Genomic DNA, 27,025 nt, shown 5'->3' on the forward strand with positions numbered 1-27,025 from the left:
TACACATTTCAAACTTGGAGACTTCAGTTAGCTATCATTGAAATTTCTTAACCCACCTATCTTTGGTGAAAAAAACCACAACAATTCTGTCAGTTTAGCTACAACCATTACAGAACGATAATCACATTTTTCAGATACTTGGGACCATTTAGGTTCAGCATTTTATGTGACTGATGATATATGAGCTGCTTAGTTATGTAAAATTAAAACCCCAGCTTGATTTATAATATATTTAATATACCCTATTTAAGCAGTGAGGCTTACAAAAACACTAATCCTAAAACTAAAATGCTGAAAAATTACCTTGTCTATTGCAGATAATTCTTATTATGGATAAGACTATAATCTATAAATGCTCAACTTACTCTGTGCTGAGATTTCAGCATGTATGTACAGAGATGAGTAATGAATGTTCTTGAAACAATAAAACTACCTCTCAGGAATTCATTGACTAGTTTTTGAACATTGGTGGCTTATAAAAAAAAATAAAAGCTTCAAACAAAGAACCGAAGCAATGATGGCATTATTGTTATTATTATTGTTGTTTTAATTTTATAACAATACCACGCGTTCCTTAAAATACACCAGTTTAAACAAAATTCAGTGAAAGTATACTCCTTTTATAGAGTAATTTCAGGTCCTCCTTTCCAGCCAAATCCCTTCTGCCTGTGATGACACAGGTCATAGGACAACAATGTCACAAGTCAAACTGCAGCTCTGGCGACTCCTCCTTCAATATGTGAATTTCTCCACACTTTTGCCTGGAGGACACCTTCATTACAATCACTTTCCAGATTTTAAAACTAACAGAAAACAAGACAACAATAATAAATACAGGCCAGTCTCCTAACTGACACCATCTAAAATGTCTCCAGAGGTTACAGATGTATGACCAATATGTGATTTTCTGAGCAATTAATGTTTTCTTGGAACAGAGGCACGTACACACACCTACTCCATTTTCTGCTCCAGCTCAGCCATCCACCAGAGATGCTCCACTCTGCAACATATGCTACATCAAAAAGGCATCTTCTACCACACCAGAAGAGGCACTCCACTCAACTGTCATTAAAAATTTTACAGTTATATATCCCCTCCCTTATAACACTCACACAAAGAAGCCATGGCATGTGTCAGCAAATTCACACAAGCCAAGTCTAGCTATCAAAATACTGCAGAGCACTCCAGGTGTCAGAGAAAATAGATACAAAACCATACAATGTTTTATAGATTAGAACATCTCAAAACACACCTGGAAGCACAATTTTATTTATTAAACTTCTTGTTATAGACTGTCATATTCTGTCAAGTAGAAGAAAAATCTGCTTCGGAAACTACTGTCACGTTGACTACAAAATAAAATAAGAAAATAAATCAGCTGACATTTTGAGAGCAACAAGCAATGGCCAAACACGACCAAAGAAGGGTGCCCGAGGAATTCTGGATTGGAATCATCACTCTCTTTCTAGCTTTGTACTCAATTTGCCTTGCATTTCACACTTCTAATGGCTAAAAAGGTAGAATTGATCCTATGTGCAATACAACTTTTTTGGGAAAATTATGCATCTCATGAACAAGATCAAGCATTGCAAATACACTGTCAAGACTATTGGTTTGGGATTATTTAATAAAGGAGTTTGAGGAGGGGAGAAAAGACACTGCAGCTCAAGAGCACAAAGGCAGCAGGCCAAGGGACCTAGTTAAGGAGCCTGGTCTTATGAGTATTTAATCACTGGGATGAAGTGGAACAGCTTTAACTGGCAATAGTGTGATAGATGCAACGCAGAAACACAGCCTGAAAGAGGCATCACTTTGGAGAGGATATCCCATCTCCTGCTACTAACTGAGGAGTTTTGAGAAGTGTATTTCTCAAAAGTAAAAAGACACTGAGGTACACAGAGTAACCCAATGACTGGGGTATCCCAAATACAGCAAGGCACAGGTGTCTCCTTCCAGCTTTTTATCAATCCTAAGAACCTGCTACAAGAAAAATATTCACAGCTGGAAATCTTCAGCAACCATAAGCACTTGCCTCCCAGGTGGTAGCACCAGCCTCTGGGAGCCACTCCTGGGGGCACCCCCAGCACTGGCCAGCCTGCTGGGACACATACTGGTATCCTTCTTACATACACTACATCCTCCTTGCTATTCTCATTCTGTTATTTCAGAACTTACTGGGCTGTATAATGATGGTGTAACAATAATCTCACAATCAGTGATTTAAGGTTTGTTTATCCTTTTGGCAAATAAATTGCTCCTAAGATTGAGGTAAGTTGAGAGGAGAAGCAGAGAGACATTTTACAAACAGGAAAACTCCTTGATTATTTTGCATATCTATTCCCCCACTAAATTAATTTATGGAGAATACAAAGAATAAGAACATGAATATGAAAAAACAGGAATACAGCCAACAACAGAGTAAAACAAGCTTCCAGACATACTTCTAGGGATGTGTCTTCTGTGTGAGGACACTAAGGTTTTGGGTAACATATATAATAATAAGCATTTCATTTACTTGCTGATTTTTGCTATCTCACCATTCATCTACTTGCTGCTACATCAGTAAGGATCACAACATTAATACTGAACTGATTTCACAGTGCATGGAATCAAAATGGGCCATTTTTCTTCAAAATAAAGTGCTTTTCTAAAATAGCTGAAATTATACTGATTGATTACTATTGTGGCCTCCCATGATACTTAACTCCCAAAGTACAGCTGATGATGTGAAAAAGCCACTAATGGAACTGTCCCTCCCCAGAAATAAATACAGCTATAAGAAACAAATACCTAACACAGTAATTAGTACTGTGGGTGGTGCCCTCTGCCCCAAGAATCCAACATGAATTCTGATTTCCCTGAGATCACAGCCTGAGTAGGCTGTGGTCTGGACCCCCTTATGTCCTCTGCAGCCCCAGTGTCTTCTGAGTTCAGCACCTGGGTCATCCCAGCCCTGCTAACAAGATCTCATACAAGCTTATTGATGTAATTCAATGCAAGGCTTGAAACACAATGAAGAAAACACTTCCTTCTCATTTCATGCCTACCTATCTATTCCAAGAGGATAATCTTTTTCCACTTCCAACCTGAGGTTAGTTCACTGCCTCACATCCACTAAGGATTTGCACCTCTGCTGTGAAGGCAGGCTGAGAGTGTTGGGGCTGTTCAGCCTGGAGAAGGCTCCAGGGAGACCTCAGAGCACCTTCCAGTGCCTGAAGGGGCTCCAGGAAAGCTGGGGAGGGGCTTTTTACCAGAGAGGGCAGTGATAGGACAAGGGTAATGGTTTAAAACTGAAAGAGAGGAGATTTAGGTTAGACATCAGGTGCTGGAATTGGTTGCCCAGGAAGGCTGTTGATTCCCCCTCCCTGGAGGTGTTAAAAGTCCAGGTTGGATGAGGCTTGTGCAGCCTGGTCTAATGGGAGGTGTCCCTGCTCATAGCAGGGAGGTTGGAACCTGATGATCTTTAAGGTCCCTTCCAACCTCAACCATTCTATGATTCTATGATGTATTACTTTTTATTATCTGGAATATTTATTCTAATGCAGCATGTACACAAACACTTTGGAGATGCACATAAGAGTATGAGTTTGTCCTCAGCCTTCCTGTAATCGGAAACCTCTGGGCAGCAAGTCCTCCTCCATAAGGGAAAGAGAGCACAGACACACGTTGCATCCTCCTACCAGCCCCTGCAGCCCTCTGGAGTTCTCTTCTTTGGAAATCAGGTTATATAAAGCAAAGTCCACTGATGCTATAAAGGATGGATTTGCTCCTTGACAGCAGGAGCACACATTGCTGTCACAATCAAGATCACTTTTGGTCCTCTCTGTTCTTGACTGAAACAAAGGTTCAGGAGCCAGGGCCACAGCTGTGACTGTGTCACTCACATTTCACTGAGCTAACATCCATCTACAGGCAACATGACACCCTCTGAAGCCTACCTCACTGTCAGGAGCCCCTGGAAATGAAGCCTGTAATTTTATGAAGTGCAGCTTCAATGAATTGCAAAACTTTCAAAATCACCAATTAATAATTTTTTGCTATTAATTTAAATTTTTATCTGTTCACTTTTGCTTAAATCAAAGGCATGAAATATGCCCAAAACATCTTTCTTATAACAGACACCTGTACTGAAAGCAGCAATTGCTGGCTTCTAAGCACTTGAAGTGTTTGATGGTACTCTTTGTTGTCCTTGCTTGAAACAACATGGTTTTTTCTGTAACATGTACTGTCTGTGCAAACAAATATTTCAAGCAGTGACAGTCCAAGACTTACTGGATGAGTTCAGAGAAGAACATACTCCTTCCCTACATGTATGCACGGTTACACCCTTGGGCACACAAATGGCCAGTTTCTCAGGAGCAGGTTTGGTGCTCATGGCTGGCTCAGAACACAGGCAGGGGGAGGCTCGACCCTTGCCAGCACATTCCCAGACATGGCCAGGTGCTCTGTACCACCAGAAACCATTCAGCAACCTTTCAGGATGCATATTGCTCAGATCTTACTGCTCATAACGAGGACTGAAAGCAAACTTATTTAATAACTCATAGACATTAAGAATGTCACCAACTGCAGTCTGCAGATTAAGGACTTTGCATCAGAGGTATTACAAATCAGAGAATTCACAGGGTCAGTTTTAATACAAGTGTTAACTCTAAGGAAAAGATTCCTGGGCCTAATCCAAAAGGCTTCTTAGGTCACTGGGTGCCAATCAGCAATTTTTCTCCCCTTTTTATGCATTTCAAAGCTGATATAGCTCAATGAAATTGACCTGCCTACAACTCAATTCACAGTATTGGAAGAAAAGTAGAAATGGTAAACTCTGAAGAGATAACCTCACATAGGAGTTACCTTATTTCCATCTTATTTTGTTCTTATTTGTCCATTTTATTCCTTGGATTTACTTGAACAACTTAGTAAAAAAAAATGGTCCAAAGCCTTTTCAGTAAAGAAAATGTCATTATTTCAGCACATCTATATAGACTCATAATTTGTTGTGTTTATACAGCAATACACAGCAAATTCACTGAAATCTTATAAATAAAATCATATAAATAAATTATATATCAATGAAAGAAACTGTCTTGTTCCAGCTGCCAAAGTAATGATGAAGCAGGTATTTTACTACTCAGAAAAAATGCATTCTTAAAAATTCTTCTACAACTAAAGTTGTACTATAAACTTAATGTAAAATTAAGAATGGAATAAGTCATTTTACATAACTGCTCTTGTATTTATAAATCATCGTGATCTGAGTCTAGACACTTTAAAAATTAAAGCTCTGCCATTATTTTCTACTTACATACATTCTGAATCAAAGTGTTAATAAGAGCTTGCCATCATTTCATGTTGTTTGGGTTTTGTTTTTTTTATTGATTGACTGCTGAAAGATCACATGTGCTCCTAGGCCACCATTTTAACAGTTGCCAGTTCACTTGCAGGTTAAACTTAACAACAAAGACAACCAACTTGTGGAAAAAGTCTTTACCAAGAATAGAGCACTGTGCTTCTAGTATTCTCAGAGGATAGCAAATATAAAAATACCTCTGAATTTTCCAGGGAACATTTGCACTGTGCATGTCAAGGTTTTCAGAAAAAGAAACCTTGTAACCTTTGAACCCGTGTATTATTGCACCCACTGCTTATGAAATGACACCCGGGTCTTGAATATTCACATTTAGGTACCAAAAGGAACTTTGAATCTGGGCAGGTTTTCACGTATCTCAAGAGGAGACTCACGCACACATTTGTGAAGAAAATTGCTTTCTTCTCATTATATCTGTAACATGCAAGTACCAACAGGTCAAAGAACCAGCATGGTGACCACTTGCAGTGTTGGCACCTATCATACACTTTGTATACACCTCCTCTGGTAGAGATTCATACTCATAGTTCTTTTTCTTACTCCTTGCACTTTGTCTGGATGCTTTCAGATTAATTCTTGAGAAGTCCTGTCTCTGGAGGACACCCCCAGCACTAGGGCCTGTTGCTGTTTCAGGTGTTCTGCACCTGCTTGTTCCCTTCCCATCGTGAGTCACCCCGTCCTTCGGCAATGATTAATTTAAAAAGCATAAAGCCTCTTCCACTAATGAAATACAATAAATAGTTAATTCTTTCATTACCATAGACTCTGGCAATCTGAAAATATTTCACTCAGCTGACAGAAACTATGCACAATTCCCATTTCCTTGAATAAAGGGAAAGGTGTTCTTTAATAAAATAAAAAGGGACAGCTGGCAGATGCAGTGGTTTGGAGACTAACATCTAGTGAAAAGTAGAGACACAGCCCTTGAGCCCAGACTTGTCCTCTGAAGATGCAGACAGCTGGGCTAAGGGAGGGCAGCATCACCACCCAGCAGCTCTGGGGAACTCAAGCAAATAACTTTCTCAACAAAAACAATCTTTACTTCTGCACAAAGACTGCTTGAGACATGGCTAAGTCTGAAGACACTGGCCATTTATGAAATTTTCCCATGAAATGCTACTCAGGTTCACTCTGGGTGGAGTGCAGCTCCAGTGCACCAAACTCCCCTGTGAGGACCTGCCCAAGCCTAGGTGGTCCTGGGGTCCTCACATCCTGCTACCTCTGGTGAAAATCAGAGCAGGGGACAGTGCTGGCATGTGCCCAGGTGTCACCAGAGTTCCAGGAGGCAGCACTTGTGCAGCCAGTGTGCACCATTCCCTCTCTGGAGTAGTAACCACCAGCATCAGCAGGAGGAGTGAGCTTGAAAATGCCAAGTTTTGAACAAACTGCTTCCACTGAAGATATCCTGACCATCCCCATTGATTTCTGTGGCAAGAGCTGGGCAAGAGCCTTTTATTACTCCATCCTACCCAAGGAGTTTGAAGTATTTCTTGTCATCCAGTCAAACAGAATAATTGTACCAGCACTGCAATCCGACTGGAAGGCATGGTCAAATTCTCTTCTGGCTCATTTAACCTTCCTGATGCCAGAACTCCTAATTCCTATGGAGGTTTCTAAAAAGCCTATACAGAGCTGTGTCAAACACAATCATTTCCCATAAAACAGGTTTTTTCCAGGATATATGCTGAAGCAGATGAATTTAAAAAGTTGTTTCTGTGAACAACTGTGCAGGTAAAACGTGACTGCTTAAACCCAGACATATCAAGTGAGCACAATCAGGGAGAATTTGTGTTTAAGTTTCTGTAAATATTAGGGATTATGTTCTGGGGGGTGTTTTTAACATACAGATTAGTCTTCATGCAGTTTGCACTCCCTCCCTGATATGGATGCATAAGAAAAATGCTTGTGCACCACAACTGTTAGAGATGTTTGACAAAAATACAATCATGTCCTTTGTATTAAAAACAAAACTGCAGACCTGTACAAGTTTGACTTTTTTGTCCTCTAATGTTAAGCCTGACCATGCTTTCTAAAAGGATGATGAAAGGATGCAGAGTAATCAAGATTTAGTGGCATTTCTCCTTCATAAAGCTTAAAGGTATGGTCTGTATGGGCTCTAACCCCTCTGTGCTGAGAGTGCCACTAGTTCTGTAAATTCTGCCCCACCAACATATGCAAGCAGCTCAACAAAACTGGAACAACCTCAGATTCACTGTCTTTTCAAGAAAAACTATTATATTAAGCTATATTCTCTTCAGTCCCAATTACCTTGAAATTACTTTGATGAGAACAAAGTAGCACATTTTTGTCTGCTGCTGAGATCACTTAAAATGGGACAAGGAAAACAAAAATTGTGTATCCTGAGGGCTCTCAGAGTATACGCCTATAATAATTACAGTAACTTTTATTGAATTTTATGCTAAGATTTCACATAAGCTGTACTACTGCTAAATGATTCTAGCTACTTAATTTTCATTTGTTGGTATCTTAATGATTATAGAGTGCTCAGATTTGTAAAGTTATATCAAGGTGTAGAAAGCAAAACCATGTTCAATATATGCCTTCAATAATTTCTTTGTTGTTTGAAAACTTCCAACTTACAGCAAAGCTGGCATTTTATGGCCTGCAGAGCTATAAATCATTTTTAAAATCATGATGATATTACTCAAAACAGATGTGAAAACATATGTTTGCCACGGCTGTATAAACCGCTTACTTGTCATAGTTAATAAATGTTGATACTTTTATTTTAACTGCATTCCTTCTTAATAACTTTGAAAATCTTTTCCATGGCAAATATATTTTGCCTTAGTAAAAACAATGGCAGATTTTGAAAAACAAAGCTCCTTCTGTATACAAATTACACACAAATTCTGCTGAGCAACGCAGCACAGATCACACTCTTTGGTGACTGTCCACATCTGACTCTGAAAAACATTCAACATGTTTGAGGTGCACCAGAGCCCAAAATAATTATTCAGGGGAGAATAATAATTGTATTAGGAACCAGGAATCTATATGGGTGTGAGACAAATCCTTGAGGGATAACAGAACTTGTAAGGGGTGACAGAAAAGCCCAGCACACACAGGCTGGGGATGGTCAGAAGCACAGCACTGACTCTCTCCTCCTGGGGCTGTCCACCCATTTCTGGGTGCTTGCATCCTATAAAAGAGATTCCTGCAGGAACTTAGTACAGGTCTGTCACACTGCCACAGGCAAAATCAGCTTGGGATTGTTGGATATACAGTGTTGGTGCCTTGAAAATTCCAGCATTTGTCCCATTATAATGTCATCAAAAGGTTTCAGTTCTGGAGCCACGGGATTACTTGAAAATTAATCTTTACTTGACACAAAAAATAGTTCCCAGTTTGCCTGTTTCCAGAGAAAAATTTGACCCGTGCAGAGCAAGGAAAAAAACAGAAACTTTACTCTATCTTTAAAATTATAATTGTTTTGGAAGTCGTTTTTTTTTCTGATGTAGCAAATGAATCTTGAACACCAACTTCATCCTAAAAAATGCATTTAAGCTCGTGAATTTAAGCTTTGTACACACGTACAAAGACATACTTCTTTGTGCGTAATCAATTGTAAATAAATAATACTATGCCAAAATGTAGACCAGGAAATTAATAAACCTCTACAATTTGAATCTTGAGGCAAATTATGGCACACAAAATGTCAGCATCAGATCTTTGTGACTTTGTACACGTTACAAGGAAGGTTCAATGAACGGAGGAGCCTGGGAATTGGGTTCACAGGTGGTGAGGTTTAAACGATTTTCACGCTTTTTGGTGTTTCTGAATTGTTGTTTTCGATTCTTAAACTGTACCTTCCTTCATCCATCCTGAGTGACAGGACTGCTGCCACCAACAACTCCAACATTTGCATTTTAGAGCCCCATAGGATATTGGATTGATTTGCTGAAAAATGACTAAGCATGTGGCAAGAAACCATGCACAGTGCAACAAAATTAAAATCAACTACACGTTCCAATTTAAACACTCACCTATGTAATTACTTCAGAAAAGTAATTTTCTAATCTTAGGAATGAAGGGATGGCTGGTAACTGTTTAGCCTCTGGTGTTGGTCCGTAAATGCCAACAGGAGTCAAGAGGGAAAGATTTAAGCATGATGATCCAGACAGAAAATTATCTCAGAATGGCACACAAAAGGGCTCTTTTGGGGTTCACAAGGAAACTGCTTAAATGCCTAGAGAAACCAGTGAACAGAAACCAGCTTCCTCTGCTTTCAAGGAGAGAGAGAGAGTTGAGTAAGAAAATCCAAAATATAAGGAGAAAGTTTCAGGCTCTTCCTAATCATGATGGGATCAGTCACAAATATCTAAGGCTTGGAGCTGATAATTCAAAATCATGACTGTGCTCCAATAATTTTATCTACCTCTGGAACCACAGGGCACATGGAGCCTACAAATTCTCTTTTGAGACACTCATAAAATTGTCAGTACCTGTCTTTTTTGTTTTCTCAGAATATTCAATAGAATCACCTCAATCACAACATAAATCAGTGTTTTCTTTTTTGATAATTTTTTCATATTTACAATAGACTTAAAAGCACATTTATCTTACCTTGTCTCCTCTTTTGTTCGCTTCCTTCTCTTTCTTTTCCTTCACATCTTTTTCACTCTGAAACTCCAGTATCTCCCTCAGCATATATCTTTGCAGTATTTTTCCATTATACACTTACCTTCAGCTTTCTTGAACTTCTTTAACTATATCTCTTCATTTTTTTGCAGGGACTCTGTGTATGGTGCTTTCTGTACACACGGCCAGAACAAAACTCTCGCCTATTAATATGAATTCTTTTTTTGTTGTATTTGCCAGGAAACAAAATGGTTTCCTCTTTCTCTGTGGGCAACCACATGCTGTCTGTCACTACAACACCCCTCGGGGCTTACCTGTGTACCCCAACCCATTCACCTTCCCCAGCAGCCAACCATCACTGCAGGGAGAACTGAGCAGAGGAGGAGGGAAGTCCCTGCCTACAGGACAACCGCTCTGGGCCAAATATCACTTCTTCCCTTGCTGCCTCTCACTTGTGAGCTAATGTAGTATTTTTAGACCCAAAAAATGGCTTATTTCCCTACTCTAATGCTGCTATGTAGGTGAATCTGCACACACATTCACTGGAGGCAAAGAAACAATGCCATGAGACAAGTATTTGCTAGGCACTTCCTAAGTAATTGAGTCAAAAGGCTGCCAAAATATTAGCTACATGCTACATAAACAGAGAGAAGCAAATTTCTGATTGTTTACACTTCTTAAGGAGAATGCCATGTAAATTCACTGGATACATTATTCATTGCAATTAGGTACTTAGCTTTCTTAGTTCTAGTATTATGCCATTGCATATGCAGAGTATGAGAAAAAGAAATAAAATGCATTCTAAGTTTAAGTAAAGGCCTGAGATGGAAAACAGTCTGTAATTTTACCTTTCTCCTTTTGTATTTTTTTTAGGCTGGTCCCAGTTTCTTGTTCAATGAGTTCTCCTTCCCTGCTGTTGGTCAGCATAGCTGAAAAAAACAGAGTTCAAGGCTATATAACAATGTCAGTAAAATAATGTCAGAAACGAGGAAAGTATTTAATATTTCCTTTTTGTCAATATTTTAGTATTTTAACATTTGTATAAACAACGTAAGTTTTACATAAGTTCTAAAGCAATTGACCACTTTTACTGTCCATAATCAACCATTTCACTGTCCCAGATCAGCACCTGAAAGTCAAGTAAAATATGCAGGAAAAAGCAAATTTGCTCAAGTTGATTACAGAAAGATACCACGATTAAACCCAAATTGCTACTGAGATTAATGTGATTTCTTATAAAATGCTCAAATTAACTAATTAGAAAAGTACTTCACAGAAATAATTTTGGAGAAAAACACATTTAAGGATTTAAGCATTAGTAATTATCTGTAAAGCTTAATAAAAATTACAGATAGACAGACAGTAACCCAAATTGATAGGTGACAGTGGAAAACGAACAGAGTGTTGAAATAAATTATTTAACACCTGCAAGATCAGTGAAAGGCATTTATGATTTCAGGATGCCTTCTTTGTTCTTATTTGATTAAAATATTTCCTTCTCTGCAATTAACCTATTACAGAATTTAATTTTATTTCAGTGAATAACAGTTGTTTAAAAATATTGATATAGATACCAAGTATATATATAATATTTTTTAAAAAAAACTTCCAGCACCATTTCTGGAGCCCAGAGCTTGCAGTGTGTGCTGCTACTATTAATAAAACAAGTGAGAGCAGCTTTTAAATGCTACAGTGAGGACCAAAGTCCCTTGTTCACTGTGGCTATAGATGTTACATTTCTTGTCCTGTATATTTCTAGCCCTGTTTTACATATGAAAAAGTTGAAGGGAACCTACTTTCTAGTCTCTGCCTCGCGTGTGCATGTTCAGACAAAGCAGTTCAGGTTCTGCTGACTAGTCTGTGTAGAGCCATCTGTGCTAGGTAGTGCCATGGTTCTGCTAAGGGACCAGAGGCAAAACTGAACCATCCCAGCAAGCAGCTGAGTAGTTATTTGATGGGAGTGAAGTCTACATTGGCTTACGTGGACTGCACTGTTTTTCTAGTTTAAATCTAGCTCAGCAATGCCTGCACAGGCTCCAGTCACTGTGAAGACAACAGTGTTGACATACAGTGACGTGAAGAGATGTTAATGGACTTGCCCTAGATCCCTCTTGGAAGCACCAAGAATAAGATCTAAGCTTTCTCTAGACTGAATTAGCATTTTAAACACAAGATCGATAACACACAGGCTGTGGAAGCTGTGGTGGAGAGACCAAAAAAGATCCAAAAGCCCTCAGCCTCATGTTGATGAGGGGATGTGCGGGCATGAGGAGTTTTTTGGGATGGAAAAGCCATCATACAACCCGTGAATTTTCTGACATACATATGAGGAAAAAGCTGTCTTGCTGTTTTTCAATTCCAGGTGCCTTCAGAAGCACTCCAGCAACAAGAAATGTTGGTGGCACCAGGGAAGGGGTGGTACATGCATGGGTGGGTACTGGCACAGAATGAGTTTGCAGGGCTGGGCTCTGGGTAGAGAGGAAACCAATTAAACAAACAATAGTGATGAACTGTCTGGGGGTTTTTAGCAAGTGGGTGCTCTCCTGAGCTTGGCAGCAAAAAAATTTTAAAAGTTCTTGAGGTCAGTAACTGCAAAGGGGAGACTGCAGAGCACTAACCAATTCTGTCTGGTGTGTTGTCCAGCTGGGAGGGTGAGCTGGACACGCTGCTGCTCTGGTGGGAGGAAGCGTGGCTCCCAGGCCGCTGGCTGTCTTCTAGGGATGGAGCTGGAGAAGGGCTGTCTTGAATCCTTTCCTTCAAACAGAAAGAAAACAAGGTCTGTGGAATTTGATTCACGAGCTTCACTGAGGTTCAAGGAAAAAACCAAGTTGGTTAAAAGAGCAATAACAGGTGGTTTTGCTGAGACAAATTCACATCGAAAGAGCAGTATAGCCTTCTCCAGCTGAGAAGAGCAGTCTTCTGCATGCAATGTATCTGGGCATCCCTTTGGTCACGACACAGCATGTGCCACCTCTGTTTTTTTTCCTTGGTAACTTTTTATTTTCTAGCTTTTTCACAAAATGGAACATGAAGAGGGTTTTTTTCATGTTCTTTTCACTGACTGCTCCTGATCTACAGATAGTAAAATTGACATGGGTGAGTCACAATTCAAATAATTCAGATTTGGTCTAAACAGTCACTACATGAGTCAAATTTGTAAACTCACTCAAATCTGTACCTCAATAAATTACAATATATTCTGCTCAGACAGAATTTGAAATTTGTGGCACTGGTAAGAACTTCACATCTGCATGAAGACCACCCCTGGCTAACAAGAATAACAATGTACTAGCAAATCCCTATGTGTACATTTGCACACAAAACTTTGATATTAACTTCTAATTTAAACACCCACAGTACTTTAAGGTAAGGAGGAAAAAAGGAGGAGAAATGACAAAAAAATAGCAAAATGAAATCTGCAGTTCTGTGTGTCTATACTTGCAGATTCCCTGAAGATGCTGTGCAGTTTTCATCAGCAAAAATCTTTAGGAACATGTTAGACAAGTGTGGCATAAGCAATAACTCATCCTGTCTCGAGGAAGGCAAGAGATTACATGGCCACTTGAGATCACATCCAACCCAGTGATTCCAAATGTGTATTTTCTTCTGAATTAATTCAAAATTCCAGTACCCTTTATTTCTGTTCACAGGACTAATAAGAAAAGAGAATCCTCTAAAAGGGACAGATCATGACCTGAGGTACTCTAGATATTCTTTTATCTTAAAATCCCTTCTGTGTTTTAAATCCTCTGTACAGGTCCTTGACAGTGTAGTTCCAAGGGACAGACACTAATCACGAGATGTCTGAATTTACAGAAATCCAGAATTGCATCTTTGCTGATGCCCTCATCTCTGGCAATCAGCTGCTCCCTGTGGAAACTCAGAACTGAAATATTACCTTCTTTTTTTTCAAAAGGGAGATCCTATTGCCCCCACCTCATTAAAAATCACAATTACACAGTGTAATCTGAGGAAGCTGTCTCAAAGGAACTTGGCAATGTTTCTGCCTTTCTAACCTATTCTCTGAGATGTTTCATTAGGAATGTGCAATCTGGCTACTTGGTGGCAATTTACCATGTGCTTTTGAAAATAAACTCAGCAGCAGCTGAACTTTTCATGCAGTTTTTGTTATCCTAAATCAATACTATAGCTTTAGGAAGAGGATGGTAGATTCTAATAATTTTTCCCTTATAAATAGTTAGCATAATATTCTGTTCATAATTTCCTGGGGCAATTCACTAATGACTCTGGCAGGAAGACCAACATTTTTAAGACTATTCTGTTATCCATTAAAACCATCTCTGGAAACCAAGCTCATCTTCATATTTACAGATACATTTGAGAATGATGCACATGGAACGTGAGATTGGATCCTCCTAATGGCAAGGGGTGACATTTGCCTATTCTAACCACATCAGCTCAAAATATAGCACTGAATGTGGTTTTAAGATGATAGTTACTGTACATAAAATAACAACTGAGCCTCCATCATGTAACAGATGTGTATCTATTACATAGCTGTTAATCCTCAATGGATCTGCTTTCACTAATTATCTGTTATTTAATGAACATACAATTACTAATAAAACTTAAAAGGGAGACTTAATTGCAGTATTTTTGAATGCCAATTTAAAATGTTATGAAGTTTTGATAGAAATTAATCTCGTTGAGTCACAAGTTCTTAAAATGTTGGAAACTGAATGTCTTTAAATTTACAAATTTTCAAGTTCTGGGGGAAAAGATGTCAAAGCCATTGGTCTTAATCTCCTTTATTTACTTCTCAGTCTCAAGAGTGGTTTTAGAGGAACCTAAGGCAAGCAGAAGAGTAACAGACTCATGACTTACTCTGTGGATAAGCTGCTTATTAAAGAGTCACATTCTTGCCCCTAGTAGCATTCTCCTAAATAAATGATGAACGATCTACATGCAATTATAAATATTTGGGTTTTTACCTTTGTACAAATCACAGCTTCCAAGTAGGTTACTGCTAGCAGGCTACAGCTCTTGCTGGTAATTTTATTTGCCTGGATTTCAGTTTTAACAGTCCTCTTTGGCACCATTTCCTCTCTTTTTACTACAAAGAGTATTCACTTTACAATTAAGATATCGTTTTGAAACAATTACTTTTACAGAAGAGTACCCAGTTTAAGTAAATTTCATTGTCTATTGCAACCATGAAAAGAAATACCAAGAAAAAGACATGCCAACTGTTCTGCCACAAACCCATGAACAAATATGACTATGAATTAACATTTAGATATCACACAAACAGCCATATATGTCATCTTAAATGGGAGTTATCTGAGTAATTCAAAAGCTGATGATTTGGAAAGGCAAAGTATTCAAGCTCCTGCATTTCCCATTGTCTCTTGCTATAAAAATCTCTGCTTCAACCTTAGGGTCTGAGTTGGAAATGTTCAGGCAGAAATAAAAGTGTCAAACAGCATTGTCATTCTTAAACACACAGTGAATCACTTTCTGAAATAATTTGTTGATTATGTCATCTAACATCTTACCAGTTACAAGCATTTACAGGGAAGATCCACTTTTCCCTGTGAGCAACAAAGCAGCTGAAATTTTCTCTGTATCATGTATTACAAATAAGGATGGGGCATCATCATGTAAGACTGCCTATGCATTGAGAAACCCTCTAGTTCTAAATGTCTGTGTGGAAATGTAACATTGAATTTCCCCTGCTATAATGAGTAACACTAAGAACAGACTTTTCTTGCAAGTAAACAGATCCATTTTTCAGTCCTGTAATCAGTATGCATCTATTTAGCTACTTAACAGCAATGTGCACTGGTTCATTAGGTAGCTACTGTTGTGTCTCAGCCTAGTTAAAATTTCACAGCAAGTTAATCTATTTTATTACAAACGAGAACACAAGTGATAATGTCCTCACCGTTTTCCAAACACAGGGTTAACAGTATCTGTAACAAATCAATGAGGACATCTAGATAGGAAAATGGCAACTCTAAAACCTTAACATTTTTTTCACACATTGATGACTTCATTTGATTTGTCATCTATGTATTTTACAGCCTTGTTGCTTTTCATGTATTTTCTCTTTTTTCCTCTGGAGAACAGCTCAGGTCCCAGCAGCACACTGCTGTGCAGCCTGCTTCTGCAGTGGGTACACTCCCAAGAAGAGAGAAACACTTCTAAATCAACTCGTATTTTCTCCATTTTATTTCCTCCTATTCTACACATCTGCAAGATTCATATTCCAGGTTATCATGCAATGAATTATACAAATAAAAATTACAAATGGTGAGAATTTTACCAAAAAAATGGAAACATTTCTCAAGATCTCACCTATTTATCTAACTGTAGTACCTACTTTATGTTATCTTTTCTCTTTCCTTTATAGAGCTGTAACATAAATTCCCAAAAAAAGACTTCTGCAGTATTTAATCCTTTTGAAGGGTAATATATTTCTGTCTCACTAAAAATCAGGGTCTTGCTTTGGCTCAGAAAATGTAGCTACAACGCCTGACATAGTTAATTTTAGTTGTGATTTAGGTTAATGGCACTGAAGTCATCAACTCATCCAATTTCCAGAAACCTCCTTGATTTCACCTCAATATCCCTTTTCTATCCCCAGTCAGACAGTATCCCACACAAATAATATGAAACACGACACAACAGTTGCATCCACTGTAGTTTCATTTGAAATATAGATGAACAGCTTACCTATTTTTGACATAATCATCTTGACCTTAATTCCTTAGCTCTTCTTTTTTTGTAGTATTGATCTTCATTATGTGTCAAGAGTTTAGAGAAATGATGCTGCTGGATTTTCCTTTCTTTTTCTTTATTCTTCGTTCTAATCTAGCTGTAATTACTCTTCCAAATGTTAATCTATTAATGAGTTCCTAGAGGATTTAACGACATTTCACTGCTGACAAGCAGGTTTTGGAAGTTTGAGTCCTGGATATTTTATTCAGACATTAGTCTTGATATTTCATATTTAATGGAGGTACTTCTGTACTCTGCAGGGCTCTGAAGTGGCCGGAGAGCTGGAATTCACCAGGTCTCGCTAATGAAATGGAGAGGAAGGAAAAAAGGGAATTCTACTGTCTTTAGGTATAAACTAGAGCTTTCAACTATGGTAAGAAAGGTTCAGAGCTGATGACCACGCTGGAAAAACCCAGTTCATAGGCTCTGGCAGAATAAATTTCTCCAACGTGAGTCTGCACATTACTTCCCCACTGCAATGTTTACTGTGCCACACCTTGATCTCCCAGGGCTTGCTAAATCACCATTCAGATTCTCAAAATGGACTACACAGTTAAAAAAAGTCAAGAAGAAGCCAGAGTCTCTTTTCTCTGGAAGTGTCTGTGAAGCCAGGAACAGTCAGCCTGTAGACTGGCTGCAGATCTCCACACAGAATCATTGAGGCTGGAAAAGTCCTCTGACATCAAGTCCAGCCTATGACCTAACATCACCACATCAGCCAGACCATGGCACTAAGTGCCACATCCAGTCCTCCTATCCAAACCTCACAGCTCCTACACAAAACCACCACAATTTCATGCCTGTGGTAACACTGCTCCTACCTCCCTGGCTGAATTCCAGCCTCAATAGAGAGAAGAATAAGAGAAGTTAATGCTATTTCACTGAGCAATTAATTACTTATTTGTTTTGGTTTTGTCGGTTTTTTTAAGTTAATACTAAGACACACATTCCTTTCCAATTGCCATTAGTTGATACTAACACTAATAACAAGTACATTTTTAATAATGTTCTAAACCTCACAGTCCTCAACTAATGCATAATTGAGAGCAGCAAGATGTCATTGGCGTTTAGGCTTTCCAAAGAAAAAGGATAATCCTGACACAGGAAGCAGGAGCTGTGCTAAAGCTGCAATGATGCCGGACAGTGGCTGACAAGAAGCATGATGGTTAGAGTTACTGTTTCTGGGTAAGGGAACTGTGGTTGGGTTTATATTTTGAATCATCTCAGCCTGGAAACAGGCACATGCAAAGACTGCAGCTGACTTTTTGGTCTTCTGAGCTGCTTACAGTATCTCCCATTGCTGTAAGAACTGGAGATGAACAAGGTAAACAGCTGGTCTGAAAACGAAGGTAGGATCTGTGTATGTCTGAAAGCCAGCTGGATCCCATTCATCTTTTACAGTGTACTGGGAAGTCATTCACTTAAAACATGTACCTTGCCATTTAAAAAGCCTTTTTTTCACTGTGTACCTTTACTTGTTTCAGTTGTAGTCAACTGGCGATTATTTTCCCACCAAATTTAAGAAATCATAAAAACTCTTCTATGTTTACTGATTTTTAATACCAGATGTTCACTTGCTAATTCCATTACCTTGTGACTACTTCCTATCAATTCATTAAGTGCCAGCTGCTCAGCCAAACAGAAAAGCCCAGCTAATCAGATGGTATTGGTAAACAGCCAAACAAGAGCTCCCTTCTTCCCCATATCTTAAATTAGCAGTCACTGGGAAAGCTATGGCAACCTTCACTACTATATTAAGATTTTACCTTTACATGTCACTTGGAATCTGAAAGTAAAACACTGAGTAAAATCAGAAAGGATCTTGCAGTGGAAACTTTCTGCTTGTATCCCTCCTATGAATTGTTTCACCCAGTGCTGCTACTGATTGAAAGAAAGGCACTCCCAGGACCAGTGATGCTACCGCTGCACCTAATCTATGTCATCACTACACTAATTATTAAGTACAAATGCACATGACTAAGCCAATACTAAAAAGATCTGAGCCACAGCTAAAAGTTAGTATGTGCTTGGCCTAGCAATATTCCCTTGCAAGCTTTGCAAGAGAGAGATGTCCTTGGTTTTTACTGTATTTTTTTTCCACTTGCAAGTTTAAAATAAGTATTCATTGCTTATTCTTTAACCTAACAACTAGGTGTCCCAGTGGTAACAAGGCATTCCTGGCACTGCAGGGAGAGATACTCCTCCCTTCAAAGGAGGACAGATGAGAAGGGTATTTAATGCAATTTGTAGGGATCTGAACATCTCTCAATGTAGCAGTTTCTCTGTATCAGTGAATAAAAAGATACAAAACTGCACACTCACTTCTCCTTTGCTACAGATCCAGCCACAAAAATCAGCCTTATAAGAAAACTTAAACTCCTCTGTCTCACATGTCACTCCTCTAATTTATTCTAGTATTCATTCCAGCAAGAAGCTGCCAGCAATGATCACACGCTATGAAATGGGAAAGAATAAATCTAATAATGAGAAAAATAAATTTTATGGAAGTTTTATTTTCTAAATCTTGTAATATTCTGAAAACAATTCAGAATGAATTGAATGCACCAGGAGATATTAAATGAAATGTTAGAGATTTTACAACAATAAATGTTTGTATACTGAGAAGAATTGTTTCAGAGCATTCTGAGATGGCCACATTTTTCTGGCTGTCAGGTAAATATTATGAATGTGAGCTGTACAGCACACAGAAAATAGCACCTCTCAGCAATAATTACACAGCCCATCTGTATTCTCTTTAGGGAATTTAAAATCATGTCATATACATCCTTTACAAATGCTTTAACAATTCCACAAAAATCAAGAGAAGAATAGAACACAAAGGAGACCCAACATTTCTACTGCATGTGTAGATCACACTGCACAAATAATGCTTTGTTCTGCTTGTCACTAGACCAAAATATTCAGACAGAAATTGTGTAGAGTTGATGTGAAATACAAGATTTCAGCTTCCCTACCAAACCAAAACATTGCATTTAATCTAAAACACTCCTTTTTTGGGTGGGGGAGATGGAGGGGGAGAAGTGAGTGAGTTTTGGTTTGTTTCTACAGTACATTGGGCTTAAGTGCTCAAAGAAATACTATTTCAAATACAAAAATAAAAAAGCTTTATTTTGAGGGTTTTTTTTAAACAAAGCATTTCTGTTACATTTTCATTTATTTTCTCTGGGTTTTCTAGCTGCATTAAAAAAAATGGGCCATTTATTCCAAATTGGGACCTGGACAAGAGCAGAAAGAGTAAGAGAGAAACAAGAGTAAGAGAAAACTAGGAGTAGAGCAAACATGAGGGAATGATGATAGAAGAAAAATGGACATCAGGAAACCAATTTGCAGAAATACTCCTACTCAGGAGAAGCACATCTCTCAGTGACTCAGGAGAGGTTGCTACACAGCCAGAAGGAAAGGGAGAGTGAACGATGAGAAGCAGGAGAGATGGAGGAGGAAGGGTGAGACATGAGCAAAAGGAGCAAGGAAAGTACACGATTTGTGGGGTGGATAGAAGCAGCAGCAAGGAAAAATTGGGAGAAAAGGGTAAAAGAGCCTCTCAAATCTCTGGGATAAAATTTTGCCTCATGACTCAGTACTCTTTTGATGAGTAACACAAAAGAGAGCAGCTTAAGGTCCCTGGTTTGGATTCAGTTTCCACAATTTCAAGCCCACCCTAACCACAGTATCTCCCACCAACCTGTTTCAAAGGATGTCTGGGAAAGTATTTCAGGGAACATACAAAGACTCACAGAGTTACAATGGCTCTCACCAGCCCTCCTCACACTTTCCTAATTCCAAAGCTCCCCCCACCCTCTCCCCACCTTTTGCCTGAAATTGTCTAAGATAATACAGTTTTTTAAGTCATATCAGCCCCTTCTTGCTTAATCTCTACAGGGACTTCAAGCTTGATGACACTGTTTTAACACTCCTGCCTTTATTGTGCATAGTGCAAAAAAATGGGACAGAAGAGCTATTGCCATTTGTGCTGTGACATCTCTCCAGCATATGCCATCCACATCACGTGCCACGAGGTCTCAACTCCTTTGGACCCTTTATGATAAGCTGTATAATATGCTGTGAATACATGTTCATAGTCATACTCACGATAGGTCCACTGTAAAACAAAAATCTTAACTCTCTGGAGTTATTCTGTAAACTTCAGTGAAAAATCTTTTTTCTATAAAGTGCCCATCCAAACTTCACTTCTGAAGCCCTAAATATAATTTAGTAGATGTTTTTGAGTTTCAGGAGAAAAATCACTGGACGACAGTAAACTACTACATTTATTCACTACTGTTTCTAGCCTACACCATGACTCAAGTGTACTTCAGCTAAGTTCCACCCCAGACTGCTCATTAAGACCAGTCTGGCACAGCACTTCACACCTTGGCCAGCAACTGGACCCCAGAGTTCATCCAGCTGAAGAACAGCTCTAGAAAAACAGCCCTAACAGGAAAGCAGATACCTGAGGGAGAAGAGAGGGGCCAGCTACTGCTGAATTTTTTTTTGCCATGTGACACCCTCAGGTATAGAGATTCCTCAGAACCATTTGAACCAAGTTTCAAGTGGAGCAAGCTCTTGCAGCTGCACAGTAAATCCCTGAAAGCCTGGATTTATGAGAGGGGCACTGTCAGAACAGCAGCTCTAGCACTGCTAGTGGGTGCTGCTATCATCACATCAGATCACATTATAGATGGCTAAGAAGGTTTTGTGATCCTGGCCTCTGTGCCTGCCTAATTTATAGTGTTCCTGTCAGGAAGAAATCAAGTTTCATAGTTATGACATTTCTTTCTGGAGCACTAAATGTTAACTTTGCTGATCATGCATATCTTGGTTAGAACAGCTTATTTCTAAATGGCAAACGTGGTATAAAAAACATAATGACTTCACTCAAAACCTTTATAAAGAAGCTGATTCTCACACCTATAGAAAACAGGCCAAGTGATATTTTAGTCATCAGAGTATGGAAATAGATACACACCCAATATATTAGATTCATTTATCCCATTTTAAGTCATGTCATGATGCCAGAATTGCAGTCTATCTAAAACTAGTCACTTTTTGTACTTATTAAATGCACTTAAATAACGTCTTGTAATAAAAGTAATACTTCTGGCAGATAACAGCAGCAGCAATGCTTTTCTTTTACATGTTTCACTCGGTACAAGGATTTAATGTTAATTGATGACCATTGAGAGCTAGCTGATTGTACATAAGGGAAGGAAAGGACAAAAAGAGCCTCACACTGTCTGTAATAAAATTAATCTACAGTTTCAGCACTTGGAACAAATGAGAGAAATATGCAGCATCACTTGACAGGTGAGAGTAGAACAGCAATGGATGCACACTTTACCTCTGTCACATCAGCTCTACTGGTGTATTCTCCTCTACATCATGTAGAGGAAACAATTCCCACTAGAGAGCTGGTGAGACCTACTGTTACTGTGGAGATATTGTGTGTCCTCTAGTGCAGGTGCTGGGGAAAAAATAGCTGTAAATGAGTAACTAGCATCAGCAAGGGCCTGCTAAAGAGCATCTTTAAACCTAACAGCATGCAAACACTGTTGTTAACATTGCAAGGAACTAGCATTGTTTACAGATGCATATTTAATCTTCATTTTGACATACTGATAGCATTTAAAATAGCATCAAAGCTTATGCAGTCAACTTGCAGCTACAAACATTCCACTGCTGTATTAAAGTTATGGTTTCTCTAGAGGTCTCTGAACAGTCAAATAAAAGGTTACTGAGAGAAGTAAATGGAACTTCAACTAAATTCTAACCATTCAGTGACTTACATTAAGTATTGGACAGTTGGACACCAGAGATATCATGTTTCCCCGGCCCAGTCAACAACTCTGCAGATATACTGATGATAAGGACAAGCTTTTTATAGATCTTCATCCTAAAAAGTCTCTAACTAGGACCAATTCTTCACATGCACTGACTCTATAAATCCTTCTACTTTTGAAAACTTCTTGCCTCAACATATTTTTTAGTGTGTGGCAAGACTTCAGCTCTCAACACAGGCAGGAAATTTTCTTAACAAACTGCTTGGAAGAGAGTATCAGAAGCATTTTATAAGTATAAACATATTTTATCCAGCCAGAAGGAAATCTAGGTGTGGCTACCAGAGAGTAGACTAAGGTACTTATGATTTTCTCTGCTATCAAACTGTTCTAGAATTGCACTCCACCAGAGCTCCTGTTACATTCTATAGCATTTCCTTTTAAGTATAACATTAAGTTTGATTTTAAACAACATTTTAGAATAGCTTCTGAGCTTTAACAGATGCAGCACTGCTTATTCCCCTAGCCCCCAGTGAATGTTAGTATCTTTTTAATTACACTACAGCTTTGTAGATAGAGCATCTTAACTCCTTGATGGTACTCATGGGGACTTCCTCAGACTGAAGCTCTATCAGGACAAGCAGACCAGGTGTGCTACAGGCAGTACAAGCTCATTGCCTCTTGGTGATCTTCCTTAAGGCAGTCACTGTAAATGTTTTTGTTAGGCACAAAAAGCCTTTTTTTTTTTTTTTCTTCTACATCTCTTACCTTTATCACAGAGGCCCCTGCCCTGGAGAGGGGGCTGTGCATTTGTGCTGCTGCAGCCATGTTGGCGATGGTGTTGAGGTGGTTCATCTGGTTCATGGCCATTGCGACCGAGGCGGGAGGTAGGCTGACAGGGAGCAGAGGGTGGGGCATCATCATGAAGGGCAGGTCTAGCCCTAAGGAGAGCAGGGAGCAGCAGTCAGCCCCACACTTCATACCCCAACACCTTCATTTCAAGTCTACATTCTACTGGAACACTGACCAGTCAAGCTCAACGTTAGTATGTTCATACTTGTGATGTGACACAGGGAGGAACTGTCTCTGCATTCCAAAAAGGGCTGCAGAGCTTGTAATAAGGAAAGCAACAAACAGCTGTGAAGTAATACAGTATTAGCAAAATCAATATATAACAGTGCATAATCTCTTTACAAAGCAATAAAAACATACACAGATATATTATTTATTAATAAATTAACCTGACAACATACTCTTACCAAGTCCTGTCACTATTATTAGTTCACACACATTTTCTATCAGGACTATTCCTTGAATGCAGGAAGCTGTGGGTTCTACTACAGGCACGACTGAACTACCATACAGAAGGTCTGTGAACTGGAACATGTATTTGAGAGGTTTAAATTGTTGCCAGAGGTCTTAATTTCCACTTTAAATTGTCTTCTGCTATGGATGTAAAACCATTTAAGAAGGCATGAAATTCATTTGGACCAACTTGCACATCGTGACGTTGCCAAAAAGGTGATGCTACTGCTAGCAAGAACTGGATTCTTACACTTCAAGAATACCTATTTTGGCATGTGTATTACTTGTTGTATTTAGTAATGACTATAGTGGAAAGCAGAACCAATACACCAATGAACTAAGTAAATAAATATTTCTTTTAAGAATTCTTTAAATCCACCACTGGGAAGTGGCTACCTTTGGCATCCAAAAAAAAAAACAACCAGGACTCATTCTGCCAGACAAAATGTCTTATTGCTTTTCTAAATGAAATTTAGATTATAAATTCTAATTTAAAAATTCAGGTACAAGTAGTAAAGGACATAACCATACAGCTAGTCATAACCATATGCTCTTCTCATTCATTATTTCTAAAAGTTTTTAACTTCTGCCCCTATTGTAACAATTTTAAACAAAAAGACCAGTCACCATTTTGGTGTAGGACAGAAGCCATGTTACAAAATACCACCACCCACTGATAGAGCTTGTGTTATTTCAATACAATTTGACTACAGCAATATAAAAACCCTACTGTGTATGTGTGCTGAGCTTCCACACCATTCCTGTTCAGCTGCAGTGGGTCATGATCAACAACTGTGATGCCTAATGATTCACTATGTATTTTGTACGTTGAGCCACACCAATACTAATTATAATAGGAAATAAGCAAAGCCCATGTACATCTCCCTTCACTTTAAACCACACTAACAATCCCCTTCAGTGCTTACATCCCCAAGCCTTTGTTCCCCTGCATATCTCCCTTAACAGCCCAATCATCTTTCCTCATACTCTTTAGTTTCAAAACTCCCAGACACCATCTGGCCACACTGAGTTGTATGTCTACTTAAAGTCCAATTGACATGCAAACTAAATGCAAACTACAAACAGAATTTAACAGCACATCACCAGTTTTAAGACACAATCCGTCAAACATTTCAGAGGACTATGAAGAAAATATATCCTACACTTGCAAATCATTGGGCATAATGTCTGACATTCAATAAACCCTTTAATAGCCTATAGACATTTGCCTGCTACAAATTCTACTGGAAAATATCTTTAACAGCAAAGAACACAATATCCCTGTATGTAAAAAATATACAGGTATTGAAATACACAAGAATATAAAATGAAAGCATAAACTACAGTGAATTTCAGTCCTATCATCTGGTGATTCCACACTACTGACACATTTAACCCAATGTGCTCAGGTCCATATTTTCCCATGAACAAAGCAGAACCATATTGCAGGAGTCATTTAAATAGCTTTGATTTGTTCAAGTCTGGGGCCCTACACAGGTAGCAAAGAACTATCTGCTCTTAAAACTGTGTAAGGAGCCAGAAATTCATCCATTAAAACTAACACAAAAAAATCAGCTTTCAAAACTGTGATGATGAAGAGCTTAAACAAACAAGACTTGAGAAGTGGTGAGATTTTCATTCCTCACCCATCAGCATCTGTTAGAAATAACTTCACTCATCACTATTCTTAAAAATATGAATCCTGAACATCTTTCTTGGAATAACTTTCCTTTCCTTCCCTTTTTGGGTACAAAGAAGGGGAACTGCTGGATTCCCACCTGCTCCCTTCCTAAGGGGAGGAAAAGAGAAGGCTTTGAAAGGAGCTTTAAATTCCAAATCCAAACTGTGTCATTTTATTCCAGTTGCTTTGGATAGCTGGGTTCAATGGAAGACCTTGCTTACACCTGGCAGGTACAAGACAGAGGGATTGCTTCTGCTTGCTTTTAACTTGAATTTATTCCTGGCTCTAATATTTTTATTTGATGGTCAGCATTTTCACCTGGAAGATAATTTTCTCATATAGCTAAAATTTTAAGCAATTTTCTGGTTATTTTTCCCTTCAGTCCAGGCCATGGAAGTGTCAATTAAGGACTGAGTCCCTCACTCAGCAGCAAGTGACCACTCCTAGAGAGCAGCTGTATCCCAGTGGGTGGCTTAGACATGATACACATGCAAGCTCAGGTTCTTGTACTTTTTTCCTCCTAAGAACACAGTACGTACTGTTGGTGAGCAGGTGATTCTGCTGGAGAGGACTGAGTGGGTGAGCACTTCCAAGGCTCGACTGCCCTGACAGTGTGGGATGACCAATGCTGTGCTGTGATCCTGTTGTAATGGGAGACTGAAGCTTGTCTTTATCCCAGGAGGATTCACTCCCACCTGCAAGACAGGAGACAAACAAACCAAAATGGCATATACTTCTTTTTAAAAGGAATTTTGTTTGGTTGGCAATGAGCTAATACTTCTTGTCATAGCACAAAAGACTTGAAACCTACACCTAAATTCATTAATATGCATCAGGGAAAACAAAAATATTTTCAGCATCACCTACCTTCCTACCAAAAGGAAAAGCTAAGTGTTTAAGGATATCAGCATCCAAGTAAATATCAACCTCAATTAAGTAAAAAAGGCAGAAAGGGAACTTCTGAGACACTAAATCACCATCTCCTGCTATCACAGGGAATCAGGCCACTCAGTCCCTCCCAGACTAACCAGTGTCCATTCTGGGGCTCCTCAAGTCTCTCACTGCTGTTAATCCCTTCAGAGAGCCACTTACTCCTCCAATGCTCACTAGCATTGTAGCTTAAACTCATCCCTGAGCAGGTTACAACCATTTATCCTGCTGCTATGTTATCTTTGAGCTTAAAATAGCTTTTTCTTCACTTCTGGGTTTGATCCTGGGAATGTCCCAAGTTAAACTCTTCACTTTGCTGGGTTAAACAAGTCAGGCATTAGGTTGGGCTTGGAAATCATTAGTAATCAGGAATCTAAATTTAAAGAGCCTCAATATCCAATATGCACAGCAATTACTACCTATAATAAAAACACAGTATAGCAAACCAAGCACTCGTGTTTGGTCTAGAATATCTTCTGAAGAGAGCTCTTCTGAAGGTGTTTTGCAGCAATTTTACAAGACTGTAGTTTTCTTCAGTATTATACACTTGAATAACAACAAGTACCTTTTACAAAGCAGGTAAGCAGACCATGTTAGTGAATTCTGAAG

At 38.8% G+C, this 27,025-nt stretch overlaps 1 protein-coding gene across 4 annotated transcripts in view; it reads right to left on the reverse strand.

Moving 5' to 3' along the window:
• The window catches only part of DACH2 (dachshund family transcription factor 2), a 284,957-nt gene that overhangs the window by 40,194 nt on the left and 217,738 nt on the right, over positions 1-27,025 (reverse strand). For 3 of the 4 annotated variants that reach the window (XM_051630492.1, XM_051630491.1, XM_051630490.1), the window contains 4 exons: positions 26,026-26,181; positions 23,269-23,441; positions 12,583-12,718; positions 10,813-10,893 (listed from right to left, as the gene is read on the reverse strand). In XM_051630492.1, the coding sequence (XP_051486452.1) occupies positions 10,813-10,893; positions 12,583-12,718; positions 23,269-23,441; positions 26,026-26,181 (546 nt within the window). The remainder of the gene's footprint in view (positions 1-10,812; positions 10,894-12,582; positions 12,719-23,268; positions 23,442-26,025; positions 26,182-27,025) is intronic. The other variant, XM_051630493.1, reaches the window with a different exon arrangement.

The sequence above is a fragment of the Apus apus genome, chromosome 12 (genome assembly GCF_020740795.1).
Source record: "Apus apus isolate bApuApu2 chromosome 12, bApuApu2.pri.cur, whole genome shotgun sequence".
In the NCBI taxonomy this organism is placed as follows: Eukaryota; Metazoa; Chordata; class Aves; order Apodiformes; family Apodidae; genus Apus; species Apus apus.